At 39.8% G+C, this 25,197-nt stretch overlaps 2 protein-coding genes across 2 annotated transcripts; one reads left to right on the top strand and one right to left on the bottom strand.

Moving 5' to 3' along the window:
- Positions 1-22,733: 22,733 nt before the first annotated feature.
- LOC27206769 lies at positions 22,734-23,404 on the top strand. Its single transcript, XM_016182583.3, has 3 exons — positions 22,734-23,002; positions 23,060-23,195; positions 23,251-23,404. The coding sequence occupies exons 1-3, from the start codon at positions 22,784-22,786 to the stop codon at positions 23,346-23,348; spliced, it is 453 nt and encodes a 150-aa protein (XP_016038420.1). The 5' UTR covers positions 22,734-22,783; the 3' UTR covers positions 23,349-23,404.
- Positions 23,405-23,441: 37 nt separating this feature from the next.
- LOC6725368 (basic proline-rich protein) lies at positions 23,442-23,946 on the bottom strand. Its single transcript, XM_016173574.2, has 2 exons — positions 23,790-23,946; positions 23,442-23,720 (listed from the first exon to the last, which is right to left on the bottom strand). The coding sequence occupies exons 1-2, from the start codon at positions 23,850-23,852 to the stop codon at positions 23,586-23,588; spliced, it is 198 nt and encodes a 65-aa protein (XP_016038419.1). The 5' UTR covers positions 23,853-23,946; the 3' UTR covers positions 23,442-23,585.
- Between the last annotated feature and the right edge of the window lie 1,251 nt (positions 23,947-25,197).

The raw sequence follows: 25,197 nt of genomic DNA, 5'->3' as shown, positions 1-25,197 counted from the left end.
TGAAAAGCGGTGGGAAAACCAGGAAAGCGGGGGCAATACAATGGGGAACAAGTAAACAACAATATACAAATAAATTGATGTCATTTTCGTTTTCGTTACGTCTCAAATGGAATTAGTAGCACGCTAAAAAATATACGGAGGCGGGAAGACCTGTGCAGAAAGGACAAATCCAAATAAAAACCCCAAACGAAAGCTCCCATACAACATAAAAAAATACCCGAAAAAAAAGACGTGAGAAAATCGGGAGGCGAAGAAAAAATGGGCAGACGGCAAAGGAAACGCAAACGAAAACAGACGGCAATGAAAACGCAGATAAACATATTCGCGAATTTGTTATTATCAGAAAAATATTGCGCAAATAAAGCCAGGGGTGTCGTCAATGGGAAGAAGATTGCCACCAGCTTAAACAAAAGAAGAGTGCACAGAGAGAAATGCATTTACATATGTATATAACCATTTCTTCATTTTGAATTGAATCTAAAGAAATGTGAAGTGCATGTGTGCATTTTTATGTCAAGAATATTTAACTTATGTACATATATCCTTAAGATTTTATAAGTGAAGTCTCATAATATGTTCCGCTTTGGACGTAGAATTTCTGCAAGTGCATGCAAAATATTTTTGAGGAGTGTGAGGGTCGTGTGTGTGTGTGTGCGGCGTTAATTCCCTAGTGACTGCATGTGACGCGTTTTGCATGCGGTTTTCTCGCGTTTTCCAAGCGTTTGAGCGTCTGTGGAGCGAAATTAGCGTACGGGGGGTGATTGAGGGTTAAGGTAACTGCCAGGGTTGGGTGGCAAATTCAAATGGGAGATGGCTTCTCGGTGTCGCAAATTAGGTAGAAAGCCCAGCCAGACAATCAAAGATCAAAACTTTTTGATAGGCAAATGCGAGTGTGACATGTGTGTGGCTTGATACTTTTATTATCCTGGCTTTTCTTCTGCTTGTTTTTTTTGCAAGACCTTTCTGTCAGGAGTTAAATGGCAGCTGACTTGTGCGATTTGGAATTTGATTCGAATCGAAATTGATCTCCTTAACCGCTGGGGAAATGACTGGTGTGGGTTAATTGATGATTTAAGAATGCCTCATCGGATGTTAAACAGGATTTGAGGAAGGGGAACTGAATTTATGCACTGACATTGTGTTTCAATGAAAATGTTAATAAAGACACGCAAGATATATGACTTCTATACATATATGATTTTTTCTTGATACAGCAGTAAGCGCCGAATTCAATTAGATAAAACTCTTAATTTCCATTTCAGCGGTCTCACCAGTTTTCCCACTTTCCCTTTTGATTGTCAAGGTTGTCATCCCACCACCAACAGCACGAAATTTGACGCCTGTTGTTTGTCAAAAATATTTAATTTCTAAGTGGAAAAATTGTAAATTCAACGAAAAGACAGAATTTCACAAAAAAAATTCAAATAAAAATATAGACAAAACCACCCAAAACATTGATAAGAGCCGCAAAATTGTAGCCAACCCCGCCCAAAACAAAAAGATCGAATAAAAAAAGTAGCCTTCACCTTTCCCAGCGAAACGTGTAAATGGACTTTTTTTTTGGGTGTGCGTTGACTGACTGACTTACCACCACTCAAATGCAAAATGGCGATTATTCATAAATCATTAAACACCATTTGGCGGGGGGCCTCTAAAATTTTTATCGCTTTTCCAACAAACTGGCGAAGAAAAATTCCTAATGAGCCAAGCGAAGAAGAGCAGTAGCCACCAAAATAAAAAAAGTTAAAAAACTTCGGAAAAAATCAAAGGCCGTTTCCCAAAGAGGGTGGGAATGTTGGGCTGTAGAATTTCGCGGGCTTTTTAACAAGGCGCTCAGGCAGAAGACACCAAAAAAAAAAAGAAAACGGTAGACTCGGACGAAGACATTAAAAATTTTGTTTGATACTTTGGTCGCTGCTGCCACACACCCCACCCACCTAAAAACGAAAAGGAAAACCCACCCCACACTCCAAAAATCGTATGCCACCACTTACATCACTTCTTCAGCTTTTTTTTTGGCTTTAGCATTTTCGGCCGCTGTTCTGGTCGTTTGATTTCCGCTTCCGTTTGCCGTTGAGATTAAAAAACATTTTCGTGCGTTTTTTCCCTCATTTCCCTGATGTTTTTCATCGTTCCTCTTTCACCACGGATACGGATACGGATGGCCGTGGCCAACGGTTGCGTCTCTATCTGTGAGATACATTAAATTAAAAATTCATCTTTAATCAAAAATTATTGTTGGCATGCACAAGACAAAGTAGCGACGTCGAACCGTGGGGATCGGGGATAAGGTGGCTCTATATACACCCTATACACGTATATATTAGGGGAGTAGCACGATGTCCTAAGCGCTGGGCAAACATAGTTGACAATATATCAAAGTTTCTGGCATCTTGGCGGAATGGGAGTGAGGGTGGCCTTATTGTAATTGCTCTTGTCGAGAGTTTGGCTTCTGAGGTCTTGCATAAAATGTACAGTGCGGTTCAAAGGAGGCCCTGGAACATACTGAAGACATTTTTTGAGGATTACCATTATCGAAACTACAGATAGTAAAAAGTATCTAAGACATTTTAATGGGTTGGGAAATATTAGCAAACTCATGAAATGAAGCTTACGAATAAACAAACGTGGGTGAATCCATTATATTTACATCAACCCCATTACTTGGTTAAGTTTATACGTTCTATCAATATGTCACCAGAAAATACCAATACCAAGAGTCGGAGAGTCTGCATCACAAAGATTACCTGGCCAAAAACTTGGCTGATTGTTTAACCACCCAAAACCTCAACCAACAATTTCAACTTAATTAAATGCGTCTTTAATACTTTTGGCTGGATGGTAAACAGAGAAAGGGAGCAATGGCGAGAAAGAGACGCAAGATGCATCCTTCGTCGCACATTTACATTAATGTTCATATGTGTTTGTTTGGCCAAGAAGAAAAAAGGAGCCAACAAAGTTTTCAGTTTGAAAGGAGAAAGGGACGTGCGTCTGGGCCAAAAATAAAGTTGATTAAAATTTGAAAGATTTTTGACAGTTATTATGCGCCGGCGGGTGGATAAACTGAAACTGAAGCGAACAAACTTGTGCGAAGTGTCAATATTGAATTTTAAGCTCGCTGTCTTCCCAACTCTTTTTTTTTTAATTTTACCATGCGAAAAATGAGTTGGAAATATCCAAACCCCAGATATCAAGTTGTGACCCGATCGCCAGTTTAACGTAACTTCAGCACCTCATAACTTGGCTAAAAATAGTCGGAGCATTGAATGTTATACCTTCCAGAGTTCAGCTTATTGAATACTATAATATTATATTAAAGCTTACTAACCGAATTTTTTAGCCCATTTTCGACTAATTTTTCGAGAAGCAAATACGAAAAAAATTAGTATAAAGTAAAAACGTAAATTTGAATGCAGATTGATAGATATATCAAATACAAACTTTTAGAGGTATGCCACGTTAAGATCGAAAGTCAATGCAGGCCATTATGTGTTCTAGAAGTCCAGTTGTGGGCAATTTTTAAGTAATATTATAAATAGAACATATTTCAATTTACAAATTAAAGTGCGACCAATTATTGAAAACTAGAAAAATCATGATAATTTTCTCCATGTGCTGGACTGTACTCGATCGTTTAGAGGCCATAAAAACCGCACACTGCCAACTGCAGATGAAGTAGCTTGCCTTAATATAAAATTACATTTTATAGCAGTCATCGCGGGGGATGGGTGGGAGTGGGCGGCGAATGGGGCGGCAAGGACATTCAAACTAATAAGGCTGGTTCAATTTAATGAGCAGACGTCGCAACTTTCCGCTACGTTGGACGCGTTAAACTAATCAACGCAGTGCCACCCACTTTTAGTTCACCCCTCGGCAACAGTTGTTTGTTTGTCTGCTCAATTGCTTGTTAACATTTTGCGCAATTTGGGCGGAAGAGTGGGGAAAGGGGGCTTAAACTACCTGCAAACATGGAAAAAAACAGAAACCAATTGAGCGCGAGTGTATGAGTGTATGTATGTTCTGTATGTGTTTGCGGGCACGGAGGACAGTGGCCTGTAGAAAGTCATAAAATTTTATAGTTTCGTGGGGCGGGGCAGGTTGTCCAAATAGGAATTGGCCGTGTGTTATGACTGTGAACTAATCGCCGCAGCGTTTTCGGTTTGCCTTGGGCCAGTTAATGAAATGGCCATGGCTCAAATGAATTCTGGGTACCATTTTTGGGGGCGCGATTTCGGGGTCGAAGTAGATGACCTGGCCCGGGGGTCATTGGGCAATTAAGGGCCATCGGATTGTTTGGACATAAAGATGTCTTCAAGAAATTCGACCAAAGGTCAGATGGGTCAGCCCCGGCCACCCCAAAACATTGTAATTACACTGACTTTAATTCTGAAACTGAATTTATTGGTATTTCAGCAAGAAAATCGTATGCTCCACCTTTTGAAACTTACAATTTCTAAAATAAAAGACCTACAACCGTAATCCTCCATTTCGCGACCTAATAAATTACAGTCTATTAATAATTTCCTGATTGATTTGAATTGATTGTGCACTTTGATCCCGAGAGCTCAATAGACAACCTAATTGGGGCACAAACCGTTGGAAATCCTAACAATTTCACTCGTATTACATTACACACAATCAAATGAAATCAAATCACACAAATCAGGCCAAATCGCTGTCGCAATTTGCCGTTGGCAAACATTGGACCCGAAGTCGTACGTATAAATATACATACATATATAGATGCTATAAGCATAGGCCAACAACCCCAAATGAACACGAAGATCTGACAAATCTCAGGCATAAAGCATAACTCACGCTTATGATTTTTAAGGGCACATCAAAGACTGAACCCCTTTTTTTCTTTTTTTTTGGATACCCTGAAGAACACTATAACCAATAAACATTGTTGCAGGATTGCTTGTTTTTGCAGCTAATAAAATCATAAAAAATAAGCAAATAGCCGGGCATAAGTGGCCAGAGGGATAAGGTCCAAGGGGGGAACTTAAGGGCTAGGATGGCAATGACAAGTGGATTTTTTATCACTAAATTCGGTAAGAAGGCGCCGGCCTCGATAGTCCAAAGAAAATGGATGTATGGATGAATGGCTTTCCCTTCAGTCTTTTTTTTTCCCAAGAAAGGGTCTGTATTCGAGATTGGGATACACAGAGGAAAAAAAAAAAAGAATATATTTAATTTTAAATATAACGTTAGAGATTGCATTAAGGGTACTTCTTTAGACTTTGTAATTTCGGACTTACCCTACACAATATATCAAATACTTTCAATTGCGTAACAGTTTCTTACTGTGCATAAAATAAGGGGTATGGCTGATTGCCGAATGGCACCACAATGCATGCAAATTGTAACAAGGATAATGGCAAATTCTCAAAAGACCACCGCAAACAAGACGACTATGACGACAAAGTAGAGCGCGTCAACCCTCAAAAAAAATATACTCGGATACCCGGAAAAAGTGAGACCCACACGCTTTACTGCCACTTGACAAATTGGTCAAGTGATTTTGCACAAAAAATGGACCAAAAGATGCGGAAAACGGGACGCGGGTGGCTGAGTGGGAGGCCATAGGCCATGTGTATATAATTGGGAGGGGGTCAGCAGGTCAAACGATAAAGTATGCTCAAGGCAGGGGTAGAAAACTAGACTACCGAATCGAAATTGGGACAGCAAATATTTTGCTTGATAATTAGGATCTTCTTCTTAGTATTAGTATTGAAATAGTATAAACCATCGGTTTAATTGAATAAAACCTAAATGAAATAATCACAAAATAGACCAATAAGCTCAACGACTTCGAATGCCATGTGCTTGGCCCAATTTCCAGCAACTAACTACCCTTCGATAAATTGCAACTCTTTGGCCGTTTTTTTTTTATCATGAGCGTTCCGGGGATTCCGATTGCGGATGTGAATGCGAATGTTAAGCTCATCAAATCGAGCGATTGACAAATTGCTTGTCTACGTGTGTGTTCCTCGGTTTCTAGCCATCGTAATGTGATTTTTCCTGGTTGGTTCGTGTGTGGACTACTGACAACTCTATATGACGGAGAGGGTGGAATATACCCCCAATCCGTACTATATATGCACCATATATTCCCAACCCGAGCCCGTATTGTTGCCAATTCGCTGGGATGTGTGGCAGAATGTATTGCTTGTAATTGTCTGTTTGATGGACCAAACAATTTTGATTGAATTCAATTACAACGCCAACCCCTTTCGCAAATTTTGTTGCTTGTTTTTTTTTTTTTTTTTTTGTATTCTCATTGGGGTGATGCCGCTTGTTTGCAATTTTTCTGGCCTTTTTTTGTTGCCGTTGTTGGTTTTAGTGATTTGCAATAATTTCGATGCACGCCTCGCCTCATATGTGAAATATGCCGTTGTCATGGTTTGTTTATTCAGTGCGGATGTCCTCCGGCTAACCCCCGACCCATCATCCTTAACCCACTCAAAAAGATCCGAAAAAAATGCACTGGAGAAAAGGAGTTAACGCCTTCTTTTTGGTAAGGACAGAGAAAATTTCATTTATTGTATTGCAAATGTAGTTATATTGGAGTTGCTATGAAATGTTACACATTTATGTATTTCCCATTTCGATTCAAATTTTTCCAAGTGCATTAACTTTGCTGCCCGCATGTGTTTCGTTTTTGTCCTTTTTTCTTGGCCTTTTCTTGGAGGGGAACCCTCAAGCCAAAAGGGTTTCAGTTTCGGCATCGCTTTCGATTTCTTTGTTTGTCCTCCGTCTCCATTTCTTTGCTTTCTTTGCTGGCCAAGTAGATTAAGTGATTTTCAAGTCATGTCCTTTTTTCCTTTGGTGTTTGGTGTTTGCGCCCTGATGGACTGCTGCCAAAAAGAAAGTCATGTCATGTCGGGGCGTGTGGCTGTGTGTGGGTATTTATATATGTGGGTTTTGTGTTTATATTACAAGGGTTATTGAGCAAATCACCGGGCGACAAAAAGGGAACGAACGAACGGCAGCAATGAAATCTTGTTTGTTAGCATAATTTGTTTGATTTTTATTAGATAGACAATATGTGAGAGCACTAACCGGACCATCCTTGGCTATGAAATACAGCCCCTTTTTCTATTATTATTATGATATTTTTTCGTTTGTGCCAAGTCATATTAGTGGCACATAGCAACTCAACTTTTGGCCCGACACGTTTTCGTTATTAATTTTTATTACGAGTCCGAATAAATTGCATTACCTACACACACATACAAGCACTAATTTTGTAAATTGAATTCACTTACACGAAAAAACAAAAACCCTTTTTGCTGACCAGATCCGGAAGGAAAAAGAAAACAAAAATGCAGAAACCCTAACAAGGCCGTTAATAAAAATGGGAATGGGTAGATATTTCATTTGGTTGGGCTGCGATGACTGTGTAAAGTCTTTGAACAATAATATATATCGAGCGACGGGTCTCCAAGGACCTCTCACGAAGAAGACGCATAAATATCAGAATGCTCATAAATTCCGCCAAGTGCCATTAATTTCTTGACATTCTATATGCATATGCACCCCAAAAGAAATACCTAGGACCACATGCCCATCTTATATCCCTAAAAATAATGATTTACTCGGAGCAAAAACTTTTGTCGGCATACATTTTTAATATCAAACAATTTGTAATAAATAAAAGGGCAATGGCATAAATGTCAGCTACGACAGGATGCTAAACCTGAGTTGTTTTACAGTGGTAATTGGTTCAAGAAGATTGAATTTTAAAATTCTTTATTTAAATAATAAGGGATTCATGGCCTATATTTTGGATCGAACACCATCCATCAATGATGGTATTTATTATTATAACTCTTCAAATATGGCAAATTCGTGGTCAATGTTGTTATTTTATTTTAATTGTTTTATGTGAACGATGCGTGGTACAGTTGTGCACACTAAGATTTAGCCATATTGTTATTTTAATTTCGAAAATTGCAACAATAACAATGCAGTACTGCTAACAATAACAAGCACACGCACACACATGCATATGCATCTCGGCTATTGCATATGTATGGGACAGTGTGTGAATGAGACAGTCGACGCTGAGGAAGAAAAAGAGAAGGAATAAGAAAGCGCTGAATGTGTATTTGTCTACATGACAAGTAGGCAATATTTGCATACTCAATTGCATTGTAAATTTTTTCTATGCAACACACACACACATGGGCAAAAAAACACACACACACACAAGTGAAAATGTCGCGCCTAAGTGTATGCAATGCAAAAAGATGCAGAAAACTGAAACAGAGAAAAGGAATTGTGAGCAAAAAAAATGTGAAAAAGTGCTGAACAAAGCAATCAGAGCAGGTGCTACTGTGTGGGTGTGTGTTAGAATTGTATTTGTGTGAGTGAGTGTGTGTGTTGAGCTGTTGATGATGACTGTGACGACAAAGAATCTGAGAACGATGACGACAACGTATGTACAGTTTTCATTTGAATAACAAAAAGTCAGGTGGGCCACCACTCAAGTACCTGTATATACATATACAAATTTATATATATATATTTATATGTATAAACATATCCGCGTGAGAGGGAGTGGGCGTGGCTTGACTCACTGACTGTATATAAAGACACCATATGCGGTGCATATTTCGCCTAACATCACCCACCAAACACTTAACATATTCTAATTATTCATGCTTATTTTATATTGTGTATGGGCGCTACTTTGTCGGTGGTAAAGGTGTAGTACGTGTGGAGAAAAAGTGGGGCTAGATTGGGAATGGGGATGTTAGCAGCAACCTGCCTGTCTTATTAAAAATTACAAATAGTCAACGTTTAATTATTTGTGCTAATGCGTTAGGAAGGACCCGAGATTAATGCTAAACCTAGGGGATAACTATTTAACTTTTACCCTTTGGACAAGATGGAAAAATAAAAAACTATTTATACCGTAAATATACAAACCAAATTTATAAATTTTTGGGGAAAACATTTATTTGTGTGGAGTGCTGACAACGCAGTTATAGGGCTTTATAACTCTCTGGCATAAACAACTGTGAAAATAATGCAGATGTTCTGCATTTAAAAAAATAGTTTATTAATGGGTACATATTCTCCTTAACGAAAATATGAATGTTTATTTTTTAAATTTGTTCCTATTGGTCCACTCTATTTTGCGACAGTGCACTATAGGCTGAATGGTACCTTTTTGTGGCCAAAAAGCCATTTTTCAAAAGTCCGTAATACTAAGTTTTGATTACGCCATTATGTTAGTATAAGAGTAGACTTTAGTGTTGCGTACCAGAAATTTATCCCGGAATTTATACCAGAAATAAATCCCGCACGGTTAAGATATCGATGTTTAAAACAGCTGTTCGGAGTGATTGAGTGATCAGTTATTGCTTTATTTTCTTCGGTGCACCCAAAAGGCACAGTTTACAAAACTGAAGCATTTTGCACCAATTTTCGTGACGATGTCAACAGCAACGCGAACTGGAAACACAAGAAAATGTTAAGGGAAAGGCAAAACGCCACCTAGCTGTTATTCCACGCACTACACGCCTCACACATACAGGCGTAAAATGTACACACATACACAAACTAATGTTGATGACAATGTTATGGGCGTCCTGACAGCCATAAGCGCACTCGACAATCCAAACTGGGCGTGACACCTGCACCACGTAGATGATGCAACCACCTTGCACTACCCAAACACCAACTCACCCAGAACAGCCCCTCTCTCACCCACTTTCCTACCCAATCCCCATGCCTTTTTTTCGCGCCAAGTGTTCATAAAGGCTTGCAAAGAATTATTACCACAAAAAATATTGAAGAATGTTTAAAAAATATGAAATGATAGATGAAAAATTACATAAATATATTATCAAGAAAACCAAAGGCATGATTATAATTAATATAAAAATCGCAGGGTATAGAATATATAATAGAGAATAAATAGATAAGATGTCCGACTTTTTTTTTAAATTTATAACTTATATTTCTATCGTTGGCACCTTTCTCCACATCAAACTATAGAACTACCTGCCTTTTAACCAAATAAAATAGTTTCTCTTGATTTTGCCGGGAATCCAAATAGGCGATGCCCCTTAAAAATATGCAACGCCAAATGCAGACCAAACACACCTGAGCAGATGGAAAATGGGAAATTCTGGCCATGGCTATGTGATATCAAGCGTTGAAGTAGCGCTAGGAAAATGGTTGGGTGGCTGTAAAAAAGGGCGCCCATCTTTGGCTGCTGTTGTTGTGTGTCGTGTTTTGTGTGTGTGTGTGTATGTGTGCAAGAGATTTGCAAACTAAAGCCTCATCACAATGTCCTCAAAATTCAAATAGCAACCACACAGCAACTGTAGTTGGGCACGAAAAGCAGGCTTCTGCCGTATTTTTCTATCTTCATCTCACTCTTTCTTTCTCTCTCTTTTGCCAGAAAGTCCTAGCCTCAAGATCCAAAAAGGGGGCGGCTAGCATTGGAGGGCGAGGCCGGGTTTGAGCCTCGGCAATTGTCACACGACGCTACTTTTGCAAATTATTTTTTCCACTGCGTGTGTGTGCAATGTCTGCTGTATATGAATTGCAAATAACCCAAGCCCACCAGTCCAACTCAAAAACCCAAAACCCATCCCAAAAAGAAAAAAAACAGTATTGCCAACCCAGGCGCTTTTGGTACCTACATTCAGAGAAAAAGGATTCTCTTTTTTGGGCTTTTACAAGTTCCTCTCTAAAACTTACCAAGAAAAAATAATACAAAAAGGCAATACAAGTCAAACAATATATCTTAAATGCATAAAATCGTTCTTACTTTCTAATAAAATTTCTCGCAGTGCATGCCGAGTTGCTTCTTAACAAGCGGCACCTGTGAGCTGGCACCTAGCCCCCTACCGCATCCCACTCTGAGCCCAACGGAGCCACCAAACCCCTGCTGCTTCTGTATATGTATGTGTAAGTGGAATATGTTTTATTTAGCATTTTTAAGTGTTTGCTGGCTCTGCCCAGTAAGCGTCTCCGACACCCCCCCCCCCCCCCCCCCCAAAAAACCCCACATTCTCACAGAGCGTATTCTGATTGTTTGGGCTGACTGTTGGACCCCCCCCCCCCCACACACACACACTTTGCCAACCCATTCCCATTTCACCCGACACCCCTGCTTTTTTCCTTGGTCGTTGCTCGTTGTAGCTGTAGCTGATGCTTGAAGCAAAATAATAATTATTGTTATAGAAAGGACAAAGTATAATTTCAGATATGTGTAGTAGCGCCCAAGAGGAGGAGGTCGTCCTTAAAACGAAGGGGTTACCAGGGGGGTTATGATGGCGGGGTAACCCCCATTTATGAAGGGGGGTACAGGTACGTCTCTGAAGGGGCCAGAGCTCGTTGCACTCTCTCGGGCCCAAGACAAACAGAAATAGAAATTAATGAGTTGATACAAGGTGCTGCAGATGAAGATGATGAGTGGGAAAAACAACACGAGCTAGCATTTTTCCAGGAATAGATAGATGTAAAGTTAGTCAATATTATAGTATTTTTTGTCACAATTAAAAGTTGAGTGCAGCCTTGTGTTATTGTGATTATAACTATTAAAGGTTTAGAGCAATGCTAAATAAGTGCTTATGTTAATTGTACCCGAAATAATACACACTAATTCAGCTATTAAACGAAAGAACGGAATCGTATCATCTATTTACTTATTTATTACATTAAACAATATTTTCTTTTATTTGCTCCACTTGCTGCCAATTAAGTGAAGCCTTAATTTTCGTACACTCATTGCAAGAGACATCTTTATTTAGCCAACCCCCACCCAGAAATTGACTAATTAAAGCTTCGGAGTAGGGCTACTGGGGTCTTGACAAATGGTTCAGCTGTCAGCCGTGACGTTTGGCTGTCAAAATATCAGCCAATCACCAGCGGAATGGGTGGTTTTCGGTGGGTTGGTGTGTTCCTCGGAAAGTATGGGTTGGAAAAAGGAAGAGCGCCAAGAATTCCGTTACCCCAAAAGGAGGAGAGTAGCATGAACACGTTTGCTCAACTGGAGAGGAAGAGCGTTAAAATTAAAGCATTCCAGTTTTTGTCAGGACTGCATGTGTGAGCAAGATTCACAGCTGTAGTCAAGAACATACATATATTCGATATATATATTAGAAAGCTATATACGCCGGTTGTTAGTAATAGAAAGCCATATTTTCACTATCAGTTCAATAAATAATTAAAATAGCATACATTTTTAATGCTAGACATTCATTGTCTACAACTAAAATACAATCATCACCCCTTACATGCACTAAATATTTCTAAAAATTGCGAGATCATAAAATGTTTTCTCGTAAAAAATATGGTTTTATGTTCTATTAGGTTGACTGCAACTGTAGCAAAAGGACTTTCTGGGTTCGGTGGCTCAAGTGTCAAGCTGTCAAAGTTGCCATTTTTCATAGGCACTGTGGACTGTAAATGGAACACTGCACCACCGAATGTTTGTCAAATATTGAAAAATGCCTAGGAGCTTACCGCCACATGTGTGTCAGCACAACCGCCGCCCTCCCCCTGCCATGGAAAAAGGAAACCCCATTCCCAACGCTCATGTGTGCCTGACACTTAAGCCTTCATGGGCTTTCGTTTCATCATTTCAGCTAAATCATAAAAATGATGACACAACGCTGCTGATGAGTTTCAGTTATCAAAAATAGTGGTAGCCAACCCCCTGGCTAATAACCCCATCCAAAAAAAAATCCCACCTCCAACCCAAGGAATTCCACTCCAGATCCCCGCACAGCTGCAGCTACTTTAAATTCCATGTGTGACATTTGATCATTTGTCATTGGACTTGAGACAGTGTTTGGAATAGGAATCGCAATCGGAATCATGGGCTTTGTCTATATATGGTGCATATCTATGTATGGGTGGGTAACGTGGTGGTGGCTAAATTTTGGGTTTCGCTCATTACTAATGATGATGATGACCAATGCCCAAGCACACAAAAAAAAGGTTACAGCTCTGCCAGCCACTGATATGTCATTTAATGGCCTTGGAGATAGGCTCATATCATATATGAATCGGGGGGAAAAGGATTACATTTTGCTAGGGTTCGAGGTCTCATTTGGGCGTCGGCTCATTAGGGCTTTGAGTATTAATCATTAAATTACTACGTTCATAGATGCGTTGTGACATTTATACCTAGAATATATATTTTATTCTGCACCATATTACCCGATTATTACCTTGCTCTATGTTTCCAGGTGAATATTTTCGATCCCCAGCTCAATGTCTCGTCAGTTTTTGGCTAGAGGCTTTTCCATTTCCACGGTTGGCCCGCTTAAAACCATTTACAGTTGTAAATTAAATTTCCAACTCAAACAAATCAGCCAAAATACCTTTCAATATCTCAGCCCCTGGCATTTTTTGTTTTCAACTGTCGTCGAAGGTGCTCGCCACCCCGCATCTAAATTCTCATTGAGGGAAATGCCCTGCGGGTCGCAAGGAACAAATGTATATATACACGGATATGCAGGATATATATACGTATATATACCCAGGCGACTGGGGTAACATTTTTTAAGCTCGGTAATAAATTTTTAATAAGCTTGCTTGTTGTTTTGCCTGGCTGCCGCCGCCGTGCCAAAGATATTTTTTAATAAATCGTTTTCGAGTACATTGAGAAATGCTAAGACGCCTCCCCCATTACCATTTCCCGATCCATATGAAATATACATACGACTGAATGAATGGGATGGATAGGTGGATGGATGGATGGGTGGATAGATGGATGGATGGATGGATGAACGTCGGTAATGGTTACCCCCGGTGACTTTGGTGACTCCGTGTCTAAGGGTGTCTTCCGATTGTCGTCAACGTTGTCGCTGTCGTGTCTTTTGCATAGCCCCACCTATATATTTAACCTAACTGAACCAATTCAAAAGTTTGTCTCATTACAGGGTAATGATTTAAGTTAGCAGATGTCTCAATATAAAGTCTTTAATGTTACTACTATTTAAAAGAAACATAATTTTGATTTCTTAGATAAATCAAATATATATATATTTTTAAAATAAAAGTTAATTGAGTACGCGTTTTGATACTAATAGCTTTCCCTCTAATCCCTTTAACAGGGTATCACCGAATTCGATTCCCATCTAAATTACCAACTTATTCCCGCTTTCATTGACTTGCTTTTTGTCTTTGCTCTGCGATGTGCACATTAGCAGGGCGAGCAGCATTTTGACATCAATGATATTGAAATGATATGAAATACCTGACAGGGGGTGTATTTTTGTATTTTTCAATTTTAAATATTGACAAACGAGCGAGTGGGCGGAGAAAAGTGTGGGGGAAAATGCTGGGCCGGCGGCTTGCTCAAGGTAATTTGACAAGTTGTCGAAGCTTTAGCAATGTCACGACCAGGGTGCAAGTCAACAGGACTTACAGGACTCTCTTTTTCGGGGTGATGTCTCATTCTCGGGACACGCCAAGATTTTCCGGCTGGCCTCGAGGCAATATCCGTGTTGTTCGGCGTCATTGGATGCACTTTGATAGGAGTCTTGTCACTCAAATGGATGGTGGATTCTGGGACGGCGTTGAGGAGCCCGGAGCCCCCATCTGAAAATGCGAATGTCAACATTCCAATTACGCGAACATTTTCCGCACACCAATAATATGCCCTGACAGCTGGACAGGCAGCCAGGTCAGGGTATGGTTGGAAAATGGGAAACTGGGTGGCTGGCATACGGTGGGAAATTGGGGGGGTTTAGCTGCGACAACAATGAGACAACAACCGGCAAAGGTGAGCCAAGCCAAACCCAACAATGCCAGGCTCAGTGCACCTAAAGAAACTAATAAATGAAAGACTCGGATGTCTTATATCAGATAAAATTCTTCATTTAAAATGATTTATCTTAATATTTTCAATATATGAATGTGTTTGCTCGCTTTATTTTAGATACTTTACTTTACTTAACTTTAGATAATGCAAGTAGCAAGAAATACTTAGTTCTGAACCTAAGGATACATCTTCCAAGTAATATTTTTTGCCGTGTAGACGATCCACAAAACGCAAACAGAAGATGCCAACGAATGAGAACGAGAGCAACGATGACGTTGATAATGGCGTAAAATGGTTGAAGTCAGACAGAAAACCCAGAAAAATACAAGTCGAAAGTAGTGGAAATGTGTGTGGAAATCCAATGGGGGGCTGGTGGCGGTCCTTCTGCACAGGAGCCAAAGAAAAAACGACAGAGCCGAGGAAAATGCGAAAAGACCAGAAGACCAGGTACGAACAAACAAATTGGATGCGAATGCAAATAAACGAAAATTATAAATAACAGCAGCAACGACCAAACTGGCAATGGAAATGGAAAACTCCGAGGAAATTGAGGCTACGTACATACCTGGCACTCGGATGGGCAAAAGAATGGCCATGGAAAACTGGGGGCATTCGTTTCCCAGTCGAAAGATGATGAGCCGCAATAACAAACAGGTGTAGCTGGAAAATGGAGACGAAACCAGATGATGACTCTATATAGGACGAGAAAGCGGCAAAACGAGAAGAAAGCAAGTGCAATATGTAGACGGAGCGACTGATGAGTTGCAATGAATAGAAATTGCCAAAGCAAATGGTCCACAACAATGCAGGGCTGAGAAAGAACGATAAAAAATTTCCCCTTACCAAAGCTTTGATTTCTTAAAAAAGCATACGATTTTCCACTCTTATAAATGAATTAACAAAAAAGGTAAAACATTTACATTCAATGTCACAAGAACCAATTTTAAAAATTGTGCTAGAATTTATTCTAAGGAATCATCCCGATACAAGTATATAGAACTTGTGTTCTTGAATAATGATGTAGCATTAATTTTTATTCGCAATTAGATCCCCTCTTATAGGTTCTGAAGAGTTCCTCTTCGAGGACTTTGCATTTCGAGAGCGTGAAATAATCGGGGGATCAGAATTAGACCTATAGAGCATAACAGTTCTTGAGTTCTTGGGGACTCGAGTGAAGTGAAGCGGAGTTCTGGCTTCCTGGACTCCTGGGTTTTGTATTCCTGGATGGATGGATGCTTGGTTGCCTAGAGACAAAGCCGCCGAGATGCAAATGCAAATGACGAGGACGGTGTGCGAATTGATTAAAATTCGATTGTTTCTTTTATTCCGAGGGTTGGTGGTCGTCGTTGCTTGTCGGGTAAAAGGGTTGCTTATATCCAGTTCCGCATCCTGTCTTTCCTTTCTTGTTGCTATTTATTGGCTGTGCCTGCCTTGGCATTTATTACACGGCGCTGCGAGTTTTAATTATGCTTTCTCCCCCCAGTCCCCTCGATTTTTCCCCTGGAGCGCTGCCTAATCAGCGGCGGTATATCAGGGAAAAGCACCCAAGCACCCAACCACCCAGGCATCCAGACCACCCACCACCCCCTTGGCCTAATCACATTTCACCCCTTTCGGTTCACTTCTCTTTTTTTCCACCTTTTGTTGTCGTCTCGTTGTCGTCGTTGCCTTTCGATTTTTAATTTTTTAATTCGTTATCCTTGCGCCTCTGTGTGTTGGTACGTTTCAAATTCTATTTTTTTTTTTTCAACTTTTTCGAAGCGTGTGTCGGCAAGGGTTAAGCATTAAACGCTAAATCAGATAATGTTAGACAATTGAGCAGCGACATCGCTGACATTAAAACAAAAGTCGCTGGTGGGTGGGAAAGCGGTGGTTTTCGGGGTCGTCTGTGCCGCGACATGCAAATCGAGAAAAGGGTTAACTTTTCATAAAATACTGCATATATTGACTCAAGTCATGTACACCAAAGTAAACTTCATAGAAAGCGAACGAGGAAGATACCATTTGCAAGCCGAGATTCAAATACCCTGCATATTGTTTACACTTAAATACTTGAGATTCGAGAGGTCTATTTTCGCTCTTTTCCAAAAACATCAAAGTTCTCGGGCTTGTTAACTATTTATAAGGAAAGCATGATAAAAGGTAATATCGACAAGCCTTTCAACTGTGTCAAAACACTCAACGTCCGGTTTAAAAGGGTATACAAGTACAAAGACAAAAAAGTCTAGGAGGAAAAAGGAGTAAACTCAACTACAAGGACTCGACAAACTTCGATTACAAAAATTCGCATTATCCGATTAAGCAACGGGACAGCAACAGAAAAGAAAATTTTAATTTTAAATTATTACCATTCGGTCGGTTTTTTGTGACCCTTCAGCTAACCGCACCGGAAAGTATGCAACATAAAAATAGCTGGGGGACTACAACCAAAAAAATAAAAAAAAGGCTTGAAAACCTCAAGCCACCTGACCAAAATAATGAGAAAAACGCGCCAAGTAAATAAAAACGCGTGAGACAAAACGGAAGCGACCGACGACCCTTTTTTATTTTCCTCGCTTTTCCCTCAGTCGCCTTTTGTCTATTTTCTTGTTGTTTGCCAGTGCTTTATGCCGTGGAAATTAACGCAAGTAACTGCGTGGAAAATATGCCGTGTCCTTTTCCGTGTTTGCGTTCGCTTCCGTTTCGTTGGCCCACCTCGATTGTTTTTTAGGGCAAACCTCAACGGAAAGTCGTCGATGTCCGCCTTCGATTAGATTAGCTGGAAAACCGGAGGCGGAAAAATTATGAAAAAAGGTGATCGCAGCAAAAGTATTTCCCTTCGTTTTATGCACACAAGAAGTCACCAGAAATGTTGCCAAAAAGTAAGATACTTTAATATAACCGTATCACATCTATTTAGAGTTTAAGCTCCTTCCTTAAAATCAGTTAAAAACTTTAAGAATTGGAATTGAAATTCTATTTCAAGTTTGCAGAGTACTTTCTGAAAATTTTCGAACTCACCAGCTAAGCCAACAAATGAGTTTACTTTGGACTCCGCAATCCAGTTGACTGCTTTCAATTTCCCTTTCTCGAAGCTCCTCCACCATTTTTGCTTTGCTCTGCCAAACATCTTGGTCCTTCTTTTTTGAAGGGCAGTGTTCACTTTTGGTTTTGTGCATTTTTAATTATTGGCTTTTTTCTTAGACGCTTTAATTGTATTTGCTTAGCATTTTGGCTAAAGTGAACACACATACATAGTATATATATATGCATATATACACATAAAAAGGGGCCAAAGCCACGCCCCTGCCATTCCGAATTTAAATTGCATGGAATTTGCAAACTGAAATTAAAATAGTTAATGATTTTTTGGTCAGGCGACTTAAGTGGCGACTCAATTGGCCAAGAGAGGGGGGGGGGTTGGGGGGGCTTTTCCAAGGGGGCCAGACCTGAGTAATTGAAAAAGCATCGTCTGTGGAAAAGTGGGCGGAAAATTGCGGGGCATTTGTGGAGTGGGGAGGCTAAAACTGGAGGCAAAAGACAAATAGAGAGCGCAACTGTAGTGCAAACTTTTGCGGCGACAACTCTGGCACACAGGGCAACCCTGCCGCCCCCCTCAACACTATTTCACCCCCCTTGAATTTCGCCTTGCATGTAAATGTTGTAAAAGTTTTTACGATTTGCCAAACTATAAAAGAGGGTAAGGCCTTTCAAGCGGGGGTACCGAAAAAAAGGCAGAAGAGGGGGCCTAACGGTAGCGTAGTTGGCTGGTCCACTTTGATACTTGCAATATAATAAACTAAGTAATTACACATGTGTGTGCGTGTGGGCGTGGTTAAAAGAACTATTTGAATTCGCCCATAAAACGAGGCGGGTGCAAAAAGTGCGCCCAAATTACCTTGACATGTGAAAACCACCCACAGTGTACCCACCGCCCACCTTCAAGTTCCCCAGTTGACTTTCACTTTTTATGACAATTTCACTTTCACCAGTTCGGCGAAAGCAAGAAAAGAGCGGAAGGGGAAGGTCCATGCGTGTGTGACCATTCCATATAGGCATTTGTCATTAGGACTGCTCCAACCACACCCCCACTCCCAACCCCATCCACAACCAGACGGTCCACCATGCCGCCCAGCCCCACCATTTTATGCGCCCTTTACAGCCCAGCGCTGAATGACACTAAAACGTCGAAGAAGAAACATCCATAAACTTCCATAATCGTAAATATAGATTTGTGCAGACACGTATGTAGGTAACTAAAGTCCGATGTCACGCTCACAGGCTAAACAACGACCTTTACTACCATATAAATACCAAATTTGTATGGCCTTAACTAGAATACAGCTATAAGGGAATTGCAACGCATATAAATACACCTATTCAAAGACGCTTGGCTAATCAAATGAAACAATATGGATTGAAGAGGGACAGAGATAAATGCATGCATATCCTCGCGTATAATTCTTATTTTCCACGATGATGAAAATTGAAGATGGAGCCACAACGCGGGCATATTTTGCTCTAATGACACTTTGAACAGCTGTTAGATTTCCCTTGCTCTTTGGCCCCCGCGATAAAAAGAGAAACGGGGACTCCTCGCACATATTTGAAGACATAAATAAATGTCAAAAAATGCAGATTACTTATTAACCCCTGTGGCGCGCCACAAAAAAAAAAAAAAAAATGAAAAAACGAAGTGCGCGTTTCGCCTTTGCCTTAGCCGCGATATTATTCATTAATACAAGACCCGGGGTAAGGAAAAACCCACCGCCCACCGAACCACCCAATCCGCCCCTTCCCATCACCTACCACCCACCACCCCCTGGCGGCCCCCACGCGGCGCTTTTGCCACCTTTTTGGGAACGATGGATGGAGAAAATTATTAGCTCTTTGGTAATATTTTCTTGCATAAATTTTTGAATAATTTTTTCAACTCCGCCCCCGCACCTTTTTGTATCTGTGGCTTCTCTCTTTGGGTAACGCTTTATTTTCAATTTAACCCTCATTGTTCTCTGGCAGGTTTTTCCGTCTCACCTTCTCGCGTGTGGCATAAAAATTGAATCCTAATCCATGAATATAGATGATTATTATATGCCCCACACTTCCCCATGAAGACAAAACACAAAAAAAAAACAAGCAGAAAGAAGAGAAACCAGCGGGATGGCACCCATTAGAATACGTCGTTTCTTCTGGCGTTTCGGTAATTTTCCCTTTGTTTTGCATTTTGCATCCAGTCCATCCATCCGAATCCCGAATCTCGTATCCCCGAAAAACCCATCTCCATTCCTCCTTCCACTTTTTGGCGGACCAGCAGCGAAATGAAAACGCCGCCAAAGTTGTCGTAAAAATTTTGTTATGACTTTTTTCTTATTGCCATTCGAAATGTTGCTCTAGGGGAGCTGATCCTGAATTCCTAAGTTACTTCCTGCTGGTATTTAAAGTTGTAAAAATTGATGGCTGGCGCTGTCCGGGTTTGCTGCCTAGGATAATTCCATTTTTCACAGATCTTCTCTGCGCGGATATGTATTTTATGCTTATAACAAAGTTTTAACAGTAATCTATCTTTATACCTTGTGGATTTTTTGTTTCTTAAAATGGCACCCGTAGGTTTCCTGATGAACTATCGATGACAGTTCTATAGCTAACAACTGAACAGTTAACAATTCGTCACAATATTATTTTTATATTTCGTCAGCAAATTCTTTACAAATACCTTAAAGCTAACGAACTCAGCGGAGCCCTTTTCTAGTTTGTTCAAATGCATTCCGCAGCTAAACATAAATAAATGCATAAATAAATTATCAGAAAATTAACAATTTTTGCAATTAAAACTACAAAACTAAATTACAAATGCATTGCATTTGAACAAAGGGGGAGCTGAAGAGGTGCGCTTAACGAGCAAATAATAATGACCGCGGCATTTGTAATAACAATAATGAAAAGCCATTTGGCCATTTGGTCATTTGGCCATTCTCTACCGGGCCAAAAGCTGTGAACTCTCGGCCTGGCCAACCAAACAATAACAACAACAACACACTGCCATAACAATTAATTAACAAATAAAATGTCAATTAATTTTACAAACATTGCAGCGATGCAGCGAAAATACACGGTTAAAAAAAACACACACATATATGGGCATAAATATATACATATAACAATAAAATTTACAGCGAATGCGATTCGCACATATGTATGTATGCACACATTACGCATACGCGGCAAAAATAAACAAACCGCCCACAATTTCCCTCAATTTTCCCCCTTTTTTCCACCTCCTGCGAGTATCTGCGTTCGCCAACCAACGCAAATTTTCTCATTTATTTATGATTTCAATTTCAATATTAAAGGTGTGCGGTACTTGTGGGCGTGGAAATTTAAATAAGTTCGCTGGCGGTGAAAGCATTTTTTGGCATTTTAAATATTTAATTGAATGATAAATAAATTTAAGCCTTTTCCCATACACGAAAGCCAACAATTGATGCACACAATCATCGTTACTCAGGGCTATAATATTGTAAATTACGAGGAATGGAATCTGGAGAAAGAAATAAGGACAGATGAAAAATCAGACAAAAAAAAAAAAGAAAAAGATATTAATGTACCCTCGTGTGTTTGTGTTTATATGAACCAATGATTGTTGCCAAGGCATATAAATATTATTACTGGCCACTACGGATTGAAACAACTGTGGAATGGACTTACTTACTAGTATACAGAATTATATCGAATACCATAAGTTATAGTAATATACAGGTTTAAAAAATGCAGATTAATGACTTCATTTTAAATGATTTTCCAAATCCCACATATAAGGTCAAAAAGCTTTAATACTCTTTTAATCTTTTATTATAAAAATACAAAAGATATAAATGTATGAATATTTCATATATTGTAAATTATATTCTTGTACACGGTATCTCGCTAGCTTGGACCATTATGCTCACATTCACGACCGCACACACACACTCACTTATTCGAACGTTGGCCGCCATTTTGTTTGGCCGCAGACGCAAAATGCAATTTAATTATTACATTTGGACTTTTTGGCCCCCTCAGATTCTTTTTCGCCACCATTTTCGGACCCAATTCCTGTTGCTGACTGTCCACATATTTATTTACTTATTTATTTAAACATTTATTTATCGTATTTACTTGCGTTTCATTTGCCATTCATTCCCCAGAGGGCATTGGCGGCGGGTGGCATTTTCCTTTTGGGCTGGGCATTTTCCGCTTCCGTTTGCAATCATTGAAACGGAACTTTCCATTCGGACAAAATTTACATTTCAACTTCATCTGCATCTTCATTGGTGTTTGTGTGTGTGTTGCATATTTTCTTTTATTACTTTTATTATATCTCGCCTCCCTCACCACGCCCATTTTCACCGCACAACTAATAAAACTTTATCTTTTTTAATATCGACTGGCTGGTACTTTGGTGGGGGGGGATGTGTTGGTGTAATATTTTACAGTCTCGAAAAGTCTGCGAAATTTTACTTTTACTCATTGTACAAGCAACTAGCTAAAGTTCGGAAAATATGCAAAATAGATGAGCAGGCGGGGTCGAAAAATGGGAGGATGAATTGTGGAAAGTCATGGAAATTCCTCATCAGCCAGTTGCATATTGACTGGGGAATACAAAATTTCCAGTGGGTAAATTGCGACGCAGAGGAGAACAAATTGATGCAGACGAAAAATTGTACCATATTTCCTAGCTTCGAAAATGTTAACATCATAGAACAAATCCTTCTTAAGGGGACACTGAGACATCTTAAATGTATTTTTTAAGATACCGAATTGCAATCAGATCATTAATATTTATAGCGTTACAAGTAGAGTAAGAGGGTATACTAAATCCGTTGAAAAGTATGTAACAGGTAGAACGAAGCGCTTCAGACCATTTAAAGTATGTATATTCTGGATAGTCTATAAATTAATAAATCTATAAACTATCTGTGCTTAGCACGTCAGAAATTGTGAAATCAACTAAAATAAACAAAAACCATGAGATGCCGCTTGAGAAAATGCTGTTGTATCATATCCCTACGAGTGGGTTGTATGATCAGTGCTCTATCATTGTTTTTCTTCGAACTTGTTGCAGTTCCCATGAGAAATGCAAGTCCTTGCTGCGATAACTTTAAAGGTATCGTGCTAGTTGTATATGGAATTTTGGATATGGTGCATTTTGTTGGCTGTCTAATGCTATTCGTGGCCTCATTTGTGGTGAGGATTTGTCATTGAGTTTTGTTCTGGTTAATTAAATCTTTTCGAATTGTTTAGAAAACATCAGTTTTAGTGCTTATTTTTCTTATCACAAGCTGTTTACACACTCTGCTGTATCCTCCTTTTCTTGTAGCAGAAGTTTTAATTTGGGATGCAGATATCATTGATATAAGCATATCGATCACTGGACTGCGTAAGTCGTTGTTAAGAACACTAAAAATATGTTTAAATTTGAATACCCTTCATAGTTTTATGCATTTATTTCTGGATTGTGGCGTACGCTTTTTATTTCAAATGCAAGGAGGACGTTATGACTGATCCGCCCACAGCTGTTTACCTTGTTTAAAAAATTATAAAGTAAAGCAAATAGATTAAATCGGATTATTTTCGGATCGGATTAAATTAAATATATGAACCACCCACGGAAAGTCATTTTAGATTCAGCAGTTATACACACATACATATACTTTTCATTTAATTTGGTTGTCAAAAAAAAAGGGACTTAACAAAAGGATTTTCTAGGTGACGTTTCAGTAAGCCTTATGATTGGAATTGGAGTCGGGAACCGCAGAGGTGGACAAATTTAACCGGTAGACGCAGCCGTGGTCGATGGTGGTGGTCCGCAGCGACCTCCAGGTGGTGGACCCGATGGTCGCGGGCCCGGCGGAGGGGTTCCACTTGGTGGTGGACCACATCCAGGCCCCTGGGGATAAGCCACCTATAAGGATAGCAGTTACGCATAAGTCACAAATAAATCACTAGGAAATATATTAATATTCTAGCTTACCGCAAAAGAGCTGCAAAGCAGCACCAGTAGCAGACCAATGAAATATTTCAGGTTCAGATGCATCTTGCCAAATGTCCAGATGTTAACTGTTGACAATTTGAGTTGCGGGAGGAGCTTTTATAGCTCCCCGATTAAATCGACCGAGCGTGTCGAATTGTCATTACGAAACCCGGCTTTTCATTCGCAATTAATACGAATTGAGTTTTTAGCCATGGTGTGAAATTGAGCGAAATTGTTATTTTTCAACGACAGACACCAATTAAAATTGTGGCGACAAAACAATCAGACAACCTGTATTAACCCATTATAGATCATTTTGAATGCGCACGAGATTTGCGTAAATTAGTGAAGCTCTCATAACTCTCGTTACAGTGCTCTTCATTAAATGATTATAATTACCCGGCAGCTGCTACGTGGCGTATGAGTTATATTCATTTGCGCTCCTTACTTCAGTGTAAGACAAGGCGGCGTATGCGTAATTTTCGTTTGGCTGGCTAAAAACTTTTGTGCCGCGGGCGAAAAGTCAAAACCCGGTCTGGAATTTCACACCTTATTGCCTCCGCATCTGGAGCGAAGGTCCTAAAACAATTAGCGATTGTTTCACCTCGCGCGCCGTAAAATTTTACACCAGAATTCGTGTTGCCAACTTGTCCATATTGTAGCTTTTATTGTTTATTATAATATTAGTTGTAGCTTTTAACGAATATAAGAATTTTTGATGGGTATAACAAGAAAAATTAACATCTGTAGACCCTTGATAAAGTTTTAAGGAAGCCAGTCTTCTACTTATTCGAATAAGTACTTATTCGAAATTACTTTTGTAATTCATATGTATTCGCATGTCTTTTCCTAACAACATCATCTCTGAAACCCTCCATCCGATCTTTTCGTGGACTTAATTGGCGACGCCTGTTCAATGGTTTAGGTGTATCTTGACTGGATTTATCCGTGGAGGTGGCTTGGCTTGATGGCTAAAAGGTGGTTCAGGTAGCGTGGCCCACGTGGATGGCCAAACCGAAGGGGCGCCGACTGCATTTTGGCTCGGATTGCATATTCATGTACGAGCCGCCACTTTGGTGGCCTGCCATGTTCATGTTCCGTCTGAGGCTTAAGCTCAGTTAGCCGAGTTTGCCTGTTGGCTTGTTGGCTTCTTGGTTGGCCGTAAAACTAAAATAATAGCCGCATAACATTTTATCTACCGCAGTAATAAATATTCAGTTAATTATAGTAACCAGCGTGGAGCGGGGAGAGCAGTCTTGTATGCAAATGTTTACAGTAATAAAACACCAAAAACTTGCTGGCTATCTAATACCGAAAAAGAGTTACAGGGTAAAACTAGTGAACCAGGAGGTAAGTGGCGGGCGGCAACATTGTTTATTTCACTACCTGGATTATTCGAACTTGAACT

Source organism: Drosophila simulans, chromosome X (assembly GCF_016746395.2).
Source record: "Drosophila simulans strain w501 chromosome X, Prin_Dsim_3.1, whole genome shotgun sequence".
Classification (NCBI taxonomy): domain Eukaryota; kingdom Metazoa; phylum Arthropoda; class Insecta; order Diptera; family Drosophilidae; genus Drosophila; species Drosophila simulans.
This window is presented reverse-complemented; position numbering and strand designations above follow the sequence as displayed.

Excerpts from the sequence above, each read along its gene's own strand:
- LOC27206769 (XM_016182583.3), top strand. The coding sequence starts at position 22,784 with ATGAGATGCCGCTTGAGAAAATGCTGTTGTATCATATCCCTACGAGTG. Across the intron at positions 23,003-23,059 it reads TATTCGTGGCCTCATTTGTG|AAAACATCAGTTTTAGTGCT; the intron begins GTGAGGATTTGT and ends CGAATTGTTTAG. Across the intron at positions 23,196-23,250 it reads CATATCGATCACTGGACTGC|TTTTATGCATTTATTTCTGG; the intron begins GTAAGTCGTTGT and ends TACCCTTCATAG.
- LOC6725368 (XM_016173574.2), bottom strand. The coding sequence starts at position 23,852 with ATGCATCTGAACCTGAAATATTTCATTGGTCTGCTACTGGTGCTGCTT. Across the intron at positions 23,721-23,789 it reads TGCTTTGCAGCTCTTTTGCG|GTGGCTTATCCCCAGGGGCC; the intron begins GTAAGCTAGAAT and ends CTATCCTTATAG.